This window comes from Mercenaria mercenaria, chromosome 1, assembly GCF_021730395.1.
Source record: "Mercenaria mercenaria strain notata chromosome 1, MADL_Memer_1, whole genome shotgun sequence".
NCBI classification, from domain to species: domain Eukaryota; kingdom Metazoa; phylum Mollusca; class Bivalvia; order Venerida; family Veneridae; genus Mercenaria; species Mercenaria mercenaria.
Genome location: NC_069361.1, coordinates 112,715,252 through 112,730,859, shown reverse-complemented (window position 1 = coordinate 112,730,859; position 15,608 = coordinate 112,715,252). Strand labels below are relative to the sequence as shown.

General features: G+C 35.7%; 1 protein-coding gene across 1 annotated transcript; it reads left to right on the top strand.

Moving 5' to 3' along the window:
- The first annotated feature begins 527 nt into the window (after positions 1–527).
- Positions 528–15,148, top strand: LOC128547693 (interferon-induced protein 44-like). Its single transcript, XM_053520780.1, has 7 exons — positions 528–653; positions 8,720–9,252; positions 9,501–9,562; positions 10,816–11,013; positions 13,843–13,986; positions 14,203–14,374; positions 14,818–15,148. The coding sequence occupies exons 2-7, from the start codon at positions 8,730–8,732 to the stop codon at positions 15,132–15,134; spliced, it is 1,416 nt and encodes a 471-aa protein (XP_053376755.1). The 5' UTR covers positions 528–653; positions 8,720–8,729; the 3' UTR covers positions 15,135–15,148.
- The last annotated feature ends 460 nt before the right edge of the window (positions 15,149–15,608 follow it).

The following is a 15,608-nucleotide window of genomic DNA, read 5'->3' as shown; positions in this document are numbered from 1 at the left end:
ATATTTTGACTGCTATGGTGGCATATTTCTGCCACGAGATAGCTAGATAGCTATCGCGATACTTAAAATAATTAGCTTGATAAAGTAAAGTTTTCTGAAAAGATTATTTCATTAGTATAATGTTTCCTGGAAATATTATTACCATAATTTACATCAGTATCTCGATACTTTTTGCGTAAGTGCCATAGCTGCCATTTATGAGCTAGATAGCTATCTTGATACTTCAGAAATTATCATGATATTTCGAACTTTTTTGAAAATTTTATCTTAATAGCATAAAGTGTATAAAAAAAATAATTTATTGTGATGATGTTTTCAGAAAAATCAAAGAGCTATAAAAATAATTAGTATTTTATACTTCTTTGGAAAAATGTATAACTTTACTGAAAAGTTGAAAATATTATCGTGATAGCTTCCAAGTATCTCGTGGCAGTTTTCAGCATTAACGCGAAATTTTTACGCTAAAATATTTTCAGGAAATAAATAAAATATCTAGAAAACATTATTTTTTTGCTGAACTATTTTCAGAAAAATACACACATTTCTTGAAAAGATAACAGTATTATCGTGATAGCTATCAAAGCTTACAGCTTACTAATAATTCTGATATGTAACGAACAAAGGTGTTGTACAGGTACAGATAATCCGAACTGGTAAGTAGGTTTTTTCTAATAAATAAAAGTTTTACTTATTATACATGTTTTGATTTACATTGTTTAAACACAACTATGTAGTACATGCATTATGTAAAAAAAGTCGGAAATTAACTGAAATCGAAAACGAAAGTACAAGTCGAAGTAGCTGAATCAAATGATTGTGATTTATAAATGGATGTTTATGCCTGCTATCGCTTTTAGCTAATGCTTATATGTCTGTAGGATAATTTCTGACGACTGTCAGCGACGTGCCGGAAATGAAAGTAGCTGGGCATGTGACAATATTCTGATAATAATCATAATATGCTACAATGTTATTTTGCATCAACCGAAGTAAGCTACTAGTTACAATCAGAAGTAAAATAAACAAGATGTCAATTTTAGGGGGAAAAAATCTGCGAGCTTTTGTCGGCATTTGATCGTCGGCGTCGGCTATGATTTATGTTTAAGTCCATTTTTCTCGAAAATTAAAAGCTAGCCTTTGCATACTTGTTTTCCATTATTAAGTGAGTATGCAGTGCTGGAACAGAAATTTTCACTTCTGGTAGAAAATTGCAATTTCTTTGTTAAAATGTGTGTGTAGGTCCACTATTCTTGAATAAGAGCAGTAGCTGTGAAACTTTGCAGACTTGTTTATCATCACAAGTTCAGTATGTTGGTCAAGATCCTTATCTTTCGACTGCATTTTGTCAGAATTAGACCCTTTTTAATTTGTATTTATTAGGGTTTTTTTTCTTGAATACTGTAACTTTGAAACTTTATTCTATTTGTCAACAATAAATGAGTAAAAAGGCCAAGAACCATAACTCTTTTCTTGCATGTTGCATTACTTCAAGCACTTACAGACGAGTGTTGGCACCAGCAGGCGGTGGTCTTGTTTTCTTAAGACATTTTTCTTTGTCGAGGATTTCTGTTCACAGTGTGACAGTTTTATGACGACAGTGTTTAAGAAATGTGGGTAATTGGACAGTTCCTTTTTTGAAAATTCGTCTGCGATACCGAACACGTTCCCTCACTGACATTTTACCAAATCTTGTTGTTATCTTTTTACCGGCATGTATGCACAGCATCTATGAGTCAGTAACTGCGTTTGATCTACTTCATAGAAGTTTCCAAAACAAGGTCTGCAGACCATCCTTGTGTGTATTTTATTTTCGACAAAATGCATCAGTCTCCGGAAACAACGCTTTCAATTTACTCACTATGGGCATAGCATATCTAGTTCCTCACTTCAACTTCTACTTCGTAGTGGTTACTCATCAAACTCCGCAAAAAGATATTTAATAACGAGGGTACTGGAATGCCGTCTTCTGTTAGTCTTTAGATATGTTTTATCTATATACCTTTCTTGAGCGTAGAAACCAACAGCTGTTTTAGTGCTAAACCATTATCAGGGTGTATCAGTTTCGTGGCAAATAGCTGTTTATTAGTATCAACACTTTTTTTGTTTCATTTTCACTGTGTGAGCTTGGAGTTTTCTAGTTTCTTTAATAAACCATACTTTTGCTGGATTACCAGTAATATCTTCACCTTTTAAATTATACGTTCTTATTCAGTTTACGAGGGATGCTGTTGAATTAATGAGACTTCAACGTTATAAATCAAAAACGAAAATAGATACTTTAATAGTATTTCATATTTGAAGTATACAATATTTTCATTATTAATATGTAAAATTTGAAGTCCGTGCAAAAGTATTAGCAGTTCTGTGACTGTTAGAAATAGGTAAAGGGCGGAAACGTCATATTCTAGAATTCACAACATGCAAACATCAGATACCTTATTTTTTGCACAAAAAAAATTGTTGTTTTTCTTCATTCTTTTAACTTCAAAATTTGGAATTTCATACCATTTATCGTTGGGATTTGGGCCAAGTTTCAGCCCCAAACTGACCACAAAAAGCGATGTTTTCTCTCTTATATCTGACCGCGTCTTTCGCTTTTACAAATTACTATTTATAATATTTGCATATCCGCCATGATATCGTCTTATATTCCTAACTATATAAGTATGTCGTCACAAACTCGTTATATTACAATAACTGCCGTCTTGATAACCTTTACATTTTGAAATTTAAACGTAGTGCTGTAATTTCAACGTCACACACTGTTACGTTCTTTTAGGTAGCATTATTTGAGAATCTGAAGGATAATGCTGATGCATAAAGTCAACTGACTGTTTATGGGAACTCCCGTCCTCACCTATCAAACAATATAATTATTCAAAACCAAATAAAAGCAAAAGCTTTAACAATTAATGCAATTTTACCAAAATCCCAAGATGTTAGTAGTATACTTCGGACAGTTTCGCAGCTTTGGTGGCACGGTGGCACGGTGACGTCATCGCGTTGGGGCAGGGCCAATGCGGGAAAAACCCGTGACGTCATAGCCCAACCCTAATATAGGACAATAGGGGCAGCCGCACCTTTCGATGAGTCATCGGGTCAAGGTCACCCGGTCAATGCCCTAGAACAATAGGGGGAGCCTCACCCAACATTCCTTCCCATGACGTCACCTGGCGCACCCTTAACGTTCCGTTACCACCCAACTTTAGCATTAGACAATAGAAGATATTATATAACGGTATTCTCACCATAGTTTTATCATTCATAATCAATATTCTATTGTTCTAACATAAAAGATTTCTTATCTTAATAACCATAAGACACCTTTGTTCCACTTTATATTAAAACTATATTAAATATAAACAAATTTATTCAATTAACTAATCAATCGAAATCAAAATACCTACAGATTAAATGACAAAGTGGTAATTTAACCTTTGTATTGTAATATTTAAGCCTTTTCACAAATGACTATTGAGCTTTCAATCGGTTTCAATTACACTGTGTGCGGTAAGGCGGAACATGATCTTTTCTTAAATAACTGGTGAAAAAAAGTCAACAAACTTTGTAATTTTGATTTTACTTTATTTTCATTTTTCATATTATAGTCAATTTTATTTATTTTCTTGTAGACATAGCAAGAAATCACCTCCTCCTCATTCAATAATAGTAATCGCTATATTATAGTCAATTTTATTTATTTTCTTGTAGACATAGCAAGAAATCACCTCCTCCTCATTCAATAATAGTAATCGCTAGATAAAACAAAGTCATGTTTACAGTTTAATTGTCTTTTATTTCCAACCACTTTAATAACGTTTTCCAATAATGCATATTCGGGGCTGATATTTTAACCTTAACAGTTCGTTTTCTGCCCAACGCTCGACCCTCTGCACCGGCCCCTCGGCGTCTATCTGCGGCACTCTTCCAGCTCCGACTCCAGCTCCATCCTGTCGAACTGGTGCTGTTTCCGTTATTTCTGGAGGTTCGTATCTTTTTAGAACATTTTAAAAAAGGTAAATCCTTTTCTTAATTGCGTACTTCCACGCATCCTCCATAGGGTAGCCATCCATCAACTCCAGATCGGATGCCGTTTCCTTAATGGCTCTATAAATAGGATCTTCTTTAAGAGCACGGTACCATAGCATAGCGTTAGCAAAGGCTTTCGTTATCGTTTTCCTATATTTGTCTCTCATGTCGCGAAAAACGCGATTCCTAGCGGTATCTATCGTGAGACCTTCCTCCTCCATATAGCTTTCAATGTATTCCGGTTGCCACTTTTCAAACGTTAGGTCTATAATGATACTCCACGGATGCTCTGTTTCATCGGAGGAGGAGGAATAATCATCATCCTCTCTATAGTCATTTGTGTTTGAGAATTCATTATCGCTCTCATCATCCGAGACGTCCATTTCCTCTGTATTGACCGATTCACCGCTTTCATCGTCGTGCATCGTCTTCTTATGACGTAACATGTTATCTCGTCTGCTGAAAATCTTGCCACAAACGTCGCATGTGCTCATCTCCGCGGCCGGTTAAATTATTCCGTTCTCCAAACACTTTGAGACAAATATCGCACTTAAACAGCGCACTCGGCGTCCAAATTACAAATGAGGAGGAGTCATATGTGCATTCATTTTAATACTGACAGATTGTGCTGGTATACACATTTAGCATACACGTGTATTGTTGTGAGGGAAGTCTGTATAGTGCTGTGAGGGAAGTCTGAATAGTTGTGAGGGAAGTATGAATAGTTGTATGGGAAGTCTGTATTGTTGTGAGGGAAGTCTATATTGTTGTGAGGGAAGTCTGCATTGTTGTGAGGGAGGTTTGTATTGTTGTGAGGGAAGTCTGTATTGTTGTGAGGGAAGTCTATATTGTTGTGAGGGAAGTCTATATTGATGTGAAGGAAGTCTGCATTGTTTCGAGGGAGTTTTGAATAGTTGTGAGGGAATTCTAAATAGTTGTGAGGGAGATCTGTATTGTTGTGAGGGAAGTCTGTATAGTTGTGAGGAAAGTCTGCATTGTTGTGAGGGAGGTCTGCATAGTTGTGAGGGAAGTCTGTATTGTTGTGAGGGAAGTCTGTATTGTTGTGAGGGAAGTCTGCATTGTTGTGAGGGAAGAATGTTTGTGAGGAAGGCGTGAGGGAGGACTGTATAGATGTGAGGGAAGTCTGTATAGTTGTGAGTTAGTCGTGAGGGAGGTTTGCGTAGTTGTGAGGGAAGTCTGAATAGTTATGAGATCGGCGTGAGGGAGGACTGTATAGATGTGAATGAAGTCTGTATAGTTGTGAGGTAGGCGTGAGGGAGGTTTGCATTATTGTGAGGGAAGTCTGTATATATGTGAGTTAGGCCTTTATAGTTGTGAGGGAGGTCTGCATCGTTGTAAGGGAGGCATATATATAATTTTGAACGAATGTCAAACTATTAAATAAATCGACTCATTTCTACGACCTTAAGTTTTGTAGCAGATATATCCTTGCGAGGTATTTAAAGACTGGTGCAGAGAGCGCCAAAAGCGCATTTGGGAGCGCCAAGAGCGCCCTCCTAATTACTCATTTTATCTCCTCATGACTTATGCTACCTCCTCATTTACTCATTTTACCTCATAATTACGCATTTTCCCTCCTCACTGTACTCATTTACTCAAGGAAACAGTAGTGGTAGCATCAGCAGCAGCAGAAGTAGTATCAGGAGCAATAGCATCATCAGCAGCAGTAGTATCAGAGGGACATGGTTATGAAAACATTAGACTGGAAATCAAAAATGTATAGACTTAACTTGCGAATTAATCCGTTTTAAGAACAACGTTTAAACAGCGTGAGGATGTAAATATTTTTAGAAGATATAGTATGCCATATGGGTTTGATCCACAACAGCTGATGATGCTGCGGATGCTACCACTGCTGTTTCCTTGAGTAAATGAGTACAATGAGGAGGGAAAATGAGTAAATGAGGAGGTAACATAAGTAATGAGGAGGTAAAATGAGTAATTAGGAGGGCGCTCTTGGCGCTCCCAAATGCGCTTTTGGCGCTCTCTGCATCAGTCTTCAAATACCTCGCAAGGATATATCTGCTACAAAACTTAAGGTCGTAGAAATGAGTCGATTTATTTAATAGTTTGACATTCGTTCAAAATTATATATATGCCTCTCTTACAACGATGCAGACCTCCCTTACAACTATAAAAGCCTCACTCACATATATACAGACTTCCCTTACAATTATGCAAACCTCACTCACGCCTACCTCACAACTATACAGACTTCCCTCACATCTATACAGTCCTCCCTCACGCCGATCTCATAACTATACAGACTTCCCTCACAACTATGCGAAACCTACCTCAAGGCTAACTCACAACTATACAGACTTCCCTCACATCTATACAGTCCTCCCTCACGCCTTCCTCACAAACAGTCTTCCCTCACAACAATACAGACTTCCCTCACAACAATGCAGACTTCCCTCACAACAATATAGACTTCCCTCACAACAATACAGACTTCCCCCACAACTATTCAGACTTCCCTTACAACTATACAGACTTCCCTCACAACAATACACGTGTATGCTAAATGTGTATAACAGCAAAATCTGTCGGTATTAAAATGAATGCACATATGACTCCTCCTCATTCGTAATTTGGACGCCGAGTGCGCTGTTTAAGTGTGATATTTGTCTTAAAGTGTTTGAAGAACGGAATAGTTTAACCGGCCGCGGAGATGAGCACATGCGACGTTTGTGGCAAGATTTTCAGCAGACGAGATAACTTGTTACGTCATAAGAAGACGATGCACGGCGATAAAACGGTGAATCGGTCAATACAGAGGAAGTGGACGTCTCGGATGATGAGAGCGATAATGAATTCTCAAACAGAAATGACTATAGAGAGTATGATGATAATTCCGACGACGACGACGAAACAGAGCATCCATGGAGTATCATTATAGACCTAACGTTTGAAAAGTGGCAACCGGAATACATTGAAAGAGTTCAAAGCTATATGGAGGAGAAAGGTCTCACGATAGATATCGCTAGGAATCGCGTTTTTCGCGACATGAGAGACAAATATAGGAAAACGATAGCGAAAGCCTTTGCTAAGGCTATGCTATGGTACCGTGCTCTTAAAGAAGATCCTATTTATAGAGCCATTAAGGAAACGGCATCCGATCTGGAGTTGACGGATGGCTACCCTATTGAGGATGCGTGGAAGTACGTGATTAACAAAAGAATTTACCTTTTTGAAAATGTTCTAAAAAGATACGAACCTCCAGTAATAACGGAAACAGCACCAGTTCGACAGGATGGAGCTGGAGTTGGAGCTGGAAGAGTGCCACAGATAGACGCCGAGGGGCCGGTGCAGAGGGTCGAGCGTTCGGCAGAAAGCGACCTGTTAAGGTTAAAAAATCAGCCCCGAATATGCATTATTGGAAAATGTTATTAAAGTGGTTGAAAAAAAAGACAATTAAACTGTAAACATGACTTTGTTTTATCTAGCGATTACTGTTATTGAATGAGGAGGAGGTGATTTCTTGCTATGTCTACAAAAAAATAAATAAAATTGACTATAATATGAAAAATGAAAATAAAGTTACATCAAAATTACAGTTTGTTGACTTTTTTTTCACCAGCTATTTAAGAAGAGATCATGTTCCGCCTTACCGCACACAGTGTAATTGAAACCGATTGAAAGCTCAATAGTCATTTGTGAAAAGGCTTAAATATTACAATACGACGGTTAAATTACCACTTTGTCATTTGATCTGTAGGTATTTTGATTTCGATTGATTAGTTAATTGAATAAATTCGTTTATATTTAATATAGTTTAAATATGAAGTGGAACAAAGGTGTCTTATGGTTATTAAGATAAGAAATCTTTTATGTTAGAACAATAGAATATTGATTATGAATGATAAAACTATGGTGAGAATACCGTTATATAATATCTTCTATTGTCTAATGCTAAAGTTGGGTGGTAACGGAACGTTAAGGGTGCGCCAGGTGACGTCATGGGAAGGAATGTTGGGTGAGGCTCCCCCTATTGTTCTAGGGCATTGCCCGGGTGACCTTGACCCGTTGACTCCTTGGAAGGTGCGGCTGCCCCTATTGTCCTAAATTAGGGTTGGGCTATGACGTCACGGGTTTTTCCAGCATTGGCCCCGCCCCCACGCGATGACGTCACCGTGCCACCAAAGCTGCGAAACTGTCCGAAGTATACTACTCATATGTTTTGCAGAAATCTAAATGACTCAATAAACACAAGTTCGTTAAAGTTTGTCCTGAAATCATTGACACTTTGCTTAGAAATCCGTTACCTTGATACATCAGAAATCATTTATTCGTGCGACCGGCACAGGTAGGCGTGGTACTACAAGTTTGATTGCTCCAAACGATATCTCTCAATGTGCTTGTGTTAACAAAAATTTTACAAATATTTGATATATAGCACCCCATACATATTGCCCAAGTAAGATCTTCATGATCGAATGGTGAAAGAATGAAAGCTTTCCTTTTTTCATAGTTTCCAAAAGAAACTTAGATACATGCTTGATTCGGTAGTCAGCCGTTCAGTTGTCTGTCTGACCAAAGTTAATATTCGTCAAAATTTCATTCGTTCAGTAAATGATTCGTTCAAGTTTTAACAGGAGAGAATGTATACTGACTCATTTTATGAATTATTCGGAAGCATATGCATGAATATCTTATTTTTGTGTAGAAAAGCAACAATGACAGGAAAGTTGAAAGATAAAGATATGGACCAGCTGGAAGAGTGGATAGGTACAGGTCCTAAAACATTCACACTGCTCTATGCTATCACAAGAGATGGATGTAATCAGAATACCTTCCATCAGAAATGTGACAACCAGGGGCCTACAGTCACGGTGCTGTATAATCCACAGGGGTCGGTGTATGGAGGATACACGAATTCCAGTTGGCAGAGTATAGGAGATTACGTTAATGATACAAATGCATTCCTATTCCAGTTACATTACAGTAACAAACGAACATACACGAAATTCCCTTATAATCAAGATGGATATGCCATTTATGATGTAGGTTACGGTCCGATATTTGGATCAGGTAACGACCTTTATACATTCAATGGAACTATTTACGACTCTGGAGGTTACTTTGCACTTAACGGCGGTCTGAGCATTGGGTCCAGTTACGACGCCCAAGGAAAAAGTAGTAACCAAATCAACAATGGAACAATGAATGTTACTGAACTAGAGGTGTATAAAGTATCTGGTAAGTCCTACCGGATTGTATGAAAACCCTTTTTTTAATTAATAATCAGTGATTGATATGCATTTGATACCTTACATTACATCGAAGATGTAAATTAATTACGTGTAATTATATAAATTACCTTTTTTTCTTGTAAAATATATAACACGGAGGGCACTTACCTGTAACATATTTGTAATAAATTCGCTGGATTTAGATATTATTGTAAGTTGTAAGTATTTGTTCATTGCACTAAACATTCATTGCAGATGGTCAAAGAAAAAAGACTAAAGTGGAGCCTTGGCGTAAAACTAAGGGTTGGAACGAAAAGGTATACTCGCATCAAAAGCTCATTTCAAACGGGACAAATGAACGGACAGTGCAGTTGAAATAAAGATCTTAGATTAAAAACAAATTGAAATCATTAAGCAAACGACGTCTTATAGTAGAACGATCGACTATTTGGAAATATTATAACGCCTCTCTAAATAATACAATTTTGTAAATATAAAATGGTTAAAATGTAAGTAAGAGTTGGCGGGTCTATTATGCGGTCATTTAATGATGCCGAATATTTGTACAGAGTCTGAAGGCATTAAGTCGGATAGAAAAGTGGTATAATTTTATGAAGTGTAAACCAGAGTTATAGAACCTGGCTCTGTGAGATTATTTCATGAAAACATTTGTAGAGTTTGTTGTATTTTGTCCAGAAATAACTAACACACTAGTTACTTGTAAAACTTAAATGTTAAGAAGGTGCGAAATACGACTTTATAAAATCCTAATCCAAACATAAGAGTCTTTTGCCAAAGCAATTAAAATTTTAACAATTTATGAAACCCAAGAAAAAAGCTTTATACATTGTTTCCGTATTAAATATCTGTATTCTAAGCATGGGTATTACGTATTAGTGGTTTTCCGAAACCGATTTTAAACAAGAAATTTCTACTTAATGAACAGAATAAAGAAGACATATTTTTAATTAATTGAATAAAAATTCTGAATTTTCTTTCAGAGTGGGTATACCTATTCCATAAAACTATAGAAAATTCATTTATATTTGATCATTAGCTTTTAAATGATTTCAAATTTATTGCGTTTAAGCGCACAAAAATATAGACGTTGCATTCTGTCTAATACATTTGTAGTTTATGAGAATTCATTTCTAAATCAAAATCGAACACAATTCTATTAAAATATAAGATAAAGTTCTGGAACTTGGTCTGTAATGTCACTTTATAATGGCAAAAATATGTGGTGTTTAAACGATTTCGGAAAGTTCTACTTAAACATAAAAAAGACTAGCTAAAATTAACATACAGTACATACACTCAGGTCATGCGGAAGCGGCACACACGTGGATATCATTTTAGATATATCAATAGATCCATTTGAAATAACTGACTATAAACAATTTAAACAGATTTAGCGATTAATTTTGACATTGACGGCAATAAGAAATACATGTAGTCTTGTTATAAGGACATGTTATTCTCAACAGCCACTTAATTCGACATTCACTGATTCGCCACACATATCTTAGGACTTTTAGATACACATTATCAACAACCTTACCATTTCCAGTTTTTGGACGAACTTACTGAAGATATTGTGTCATTCAAACCACTTTCGGACTTGCATATCTCCGAGGCTCGGGTCCTGATGATCGGTCCAGTTGGAGCTGGAAAGTCGAGTTTCTACAACACCATTAACTCCATATTCCGGAGCCGTATCGCACAGAGGGCATGTAGTGGTAGTGCTGAGCAAAGTCTTACAACTGCTGTAAGTATTTTCAGTTTTATATTGTACACTTTAAATTATTTTTGTATTATTTTCGTAATCTAAATTACTGGTTACACTACAGGCCGCATGAGATATCTGTCTTGGCAATCCCACGTTAGTACCGTGGCCAATAAACTAAACTCAAAAATTGCTCTACTTAGAAGAATTGCATTTTTCTTATTACAATGCATATATTATGTCAACCATGGAGTATTGTTGCAATGTCTGGGGACTTTGTCACAAATCGGACACTGATAAAATTACATCTTTGCAGAGACGCGCTATAAAAATAATTACAAAATCAAAGTGTAGCAATTTTGATGAAGTATTAAGAAATTCAAAACTTATATCTTTTGAGAACAGGTGCAAATACCATATTTCATTATAAGTGTACAAAAGTAAGACAGGAGATTGTCCTATATACATTTCAGATTTACTACATTTTGTTCATAATGACCATTACAGTCTGCGCTCAACCGAAAACATGGACCTTTCTATTGTTAAACCTAAAACGAACTACCTGAAACAAACATTTAGCTACAAAGCTGCACACATATGGAATTCACTTCCTTCTTATATTAAACTTCATAATAATAATAAAACTGCTTTCAAGCATGACTTAAAGAATTTTCTCTTGTTACAATAGTTTTTAGCAATTAATTACATGTAGTTACAAGAATTTTGTTGAATTGATGTTACTGTATTCGTTTCCAATAATAATAATATTCATATTATCTTATTATTCAAATCTGGAACTATTTATTATCTCATGGGACAGACTTTCTTCTTTTTATTTGTACATCTTATTTTTCATGTATAAACTTTGTGACGCATGGTAATGCTTTTATAAACATAGTTATTGTTATATTACATTTATTTATGACTTCCTTAATTTGAGACGTGTTTGTCGAGAAAATTTAAGTAATTCTGATATGTGTATTTTTGTATAAATGTTTAATTATAAATTGACTGTATGATTGTGTGTATGTGTGAATGTATATCAGTTGAAGGCCATACTGGAAATAAGTTGTATAATATCTGTATTTGTACACTTATTATGTAACCTTCAGAAAATAAAGTTATTATTATTATTATTATTATATTATTATTATTGTAAGATTAACGATTATTGTTATACACGAAGAATCATGACGTATCTTATCTAGACACTGTAAGGCACAACACAAAACTTTTGTTGCTTCAGTAAAAATATCATGGTCATCGTTAGTGTTTAAATACAAGTTGTCTAAATCAGCGTCTGTATTAGACACAATAACGACCTGATTTTTGTTAAGCCCGCGATATAGTAGTCAAAGAAGCTGTTCTGTGTATGCGCTTCCGATTTTGTCCGACAGTTTCTTTGGCATGCATGGCGCAATCCTTTATTATTTGACAGAAATGTTCACCTTAACATTTCGGAGTGTCATGTACAAATCTTAGGAAGCTGTCTCAAAGGAAAAGGCCACCAATGAGGTTAATAGGTAATTTTAAGGTCTATCCATGTCATAACATGTACATGCTTAATGCAATAGTTTTATATTTGGCACCTGAATGATACGAAACCAGCTCCCTATCTCAAAAACTAGCTACAGGAGTTAGAAATTGTTCGGGCTATAACTTCGCAATCTCTTATATTTGACAAAAAGTGTCTCATGCAGACATCCATACCTCAGAGCTCAATTAAATGTCACAGTTAGTATAAACGTCATTTTAAAGCCTGTCCGGGTTTTAACTTGAACATGCATGGAAAATAAAAATAAAAAATAAATGCTAACCTCAATGAGATGGAATGTCGCGCGTAAATCCTTGGTCATTATCACAAAGGGCAAAATCACACTTAAGTGTCATTTTATAGATTGTACGGGCTGTAACTTCGAAAAGCATGAAGCAATCTTATTTTTTACAGAAATATTAACCTCAGTGAGACAGATTATTAAGTACAAACCCCAGTCCCTATCGCAAAGATCAATGTCACACTGGTGTGTCAGAGATTATATAAGACTTTGAGACTGCAGTTTATTTTATTTGGTAGAAATATTTCCACATTTCACAAATGTGGTATTGCCAAGAGACACGGGTTCCATCTCAAAGGCCAGGGTCACACTTTTGGAGAAAGGTCATATAAGAGGTCATATAAGATATCGTATAGGTCATTACTTTAATAACTTAGACATGCATAATATTATATTGAGGATGTTTGTATTTGGCAGAAATGTTTCTCTTAAACTGTGGTTTTGCCAGAGGACACAGGACCTTAGCTAAAAGGTCATTTTGGTTGAAACGTTTGAGTTATTGAAGCAGTTCAAAAATAATGGGCTCAACATTATCCCTTTGTTAATCAAATGCTTTTAGACAGCAGTATTGGGATTTTAATAAACTAAAAATTATTAAGTATTGTTATGCAGAAAAGAAGACGATCATGGTGTCGATTTTTTATGTAGTAGAAGAATAAATTGTTTGAATTATACAGATCAATTTTAAGGAGGTTAGTGAGGCATGCCAGACATCACACGCGGCAGAACCAGAGAAAAGACCCTTATATACTACAGAACTGAAAATAGTCCTTGGTCACTATACTCACTGTTCCGACAGAAATGATGTGATAATGCTTATAATTTTGCATGGGCATGAAAGAAATCTCAAAGACTGGGAAAAGAGTTTCTTGTCACTATATTGTATATGTTTGATTCATTGTACCGTCATGATTGATATAATGATGTGTCTAATGGATAGCCTGTGTGTCTGAGTTTAATAGGAAGGTTTTGTTAACGAGTTCAACTTGAATAAGGTGTCATTTATTACTCCTTTCGTTTTATGTTATTATGACAGTACACTCCCTATCTTGTGCGAGTTCGATCCGGAGCTAACCTTAACTTCAAACTTTGTGACACACGTGGGTTAGAAGAATCGCAGGGTTTGGATGTACTCGAATGTAACTACCTTCTTGATGGAAATATACCGGAATATTATCAGGTAATTTTAATTCTACAAATCGTCTGTCCGATATATAAATTTCTAAACTGAAGTTAACTGCAATGTAGTTTGATATACATGTAAACAGTTTTATGTAAAATATTGCCTTTACTATCTGATAAAGTTTTGCAGTACGTTATCTGATACTTGACTGTCAACTGATGTGCATACACTTTGAACTTTACCTTTTTCAAGTTATTAATCATTTCATCACAGTTCAATCCTGCAGCACCAATATCTCAAGAGACCGACGGATTTATAGCGAAACCAACACTCGAAGACAAAGTACACTGTGTGGTGTTTGTAATGGACTCTACCACGCTTGAAGTTACACCAACAAAAATCATACAGAAAATGAAAAGTTTTCAAACTCTTATGAATCAGAAAGGTATTCTTTAAATGTTTTCAGAGTGTTACGTATATGTCTATGCATTACGTTGTAATTTTCGGCGACTACAAAATGATGAGTAGTTTTGGATTAAGATGGCGTTCAAAATGCATGTACAAATAAAATACTACATTACATCATCATTTTAGTTGGCGCTTTGTATTATATTGTAAATGAATTATAAGGTTTACATATAAGATTCCCAAGAAAAAGAAATTACAAAGTACCTTGCGGTTTCTTCATAGAGGTGTCAATTAGAAGAGATTCAAAATTTCAATTCAAATAAGTATTTGCCGATTTTGATACTGATTAATATAACATCATAACAGTTTACATATTCCATTATATATTTCATCTCAAAATGATAAAAATGACTTGTCAAAAGTCATTTGTGTTTAAGGCGATTTCATCAGTAGAATTAAACAAATGTCCACTACTTATAGGTATACCGCAGGCACTTCTCCTTACCAAAGTAGACAAACTCTGTAAAGATGTAGAGAAAAACGTATCGCAAGTTTTCAAAAGCGAAACGGTAGAAGAACATGTCGAGAAGGCGTCTCAGCTACTTGGTCTACCACGCGGAAATGTACTTCCGGTGAAGAACTACGAAAATGAGATGCAGCTTGAAGATAATATCAGTATCTTGGCACTACTTTCTCTGCGGCAGATTTTATACTTCGCGGAAGATTACATGGAGAACATGATGGACAAGAGAGCAGCTGCACAGCGGAAAACAGAGAAGATGAATGTTAAGAAATAAACAAAACGGACACACTGAAAAATCAGTTAGGAAGTATATACATGTATTATGAGGATGGATACCTCGACGCTTTATCGAGCTTTGTTTGTATTTGTTGTATTTTTTGTGATTTTTTAGTTCGACATGACGAATGCCACAAGAGCTATTGCTATCATGTGACACAAGCCGTCGTCGTTGTATGTACACACGTTTTAACGACGATTTGCAAGTTTATATCTTAATTGTTATCCCCCGCCAGTTTTGGCGTCGTCCGTCAGTCCGTAGCCATATCTAGGAAGTGGTTTGGAATATTTAAATAAAACTTCATATACATGTTCACAACTATAGGGAAATGCGCACAGATTGCCCAAGTAACACCAGAGTTAAGACTCTTAGTAATTTCTAGTGTTAACTATATTGGGTACTATAAATATGAAAATCTCTGCTAAGTTGTGACATAATTGACCTAGAACTATAAAACTTAAACTGAATTTA

Bases quoted from the DNA above. Each gene is read 5' to 3' on its own strand.
- LOC128547693 (XM_053520780.1), top strand. From the start codon at position 8,730: ATGACAGGAAAGTTGAAAGATAAAGATATGGACCAGCTGGAAGAGTGG. The intron at 9,253-9,500 runs GTAAGTCCTACC...CATTCATTGCAG, and splicing joins AGAGGTGTATAAAGTATCTG to ATGGTCAAAGAAAAAAGACT. The intron at 9,563-10,815 runs GTATACTCGCAT...TACCATTTCCAG, and splicing joins CTAAGGGTTGGAACGAAAAG to TTTTTGGACGAACTTACTGA.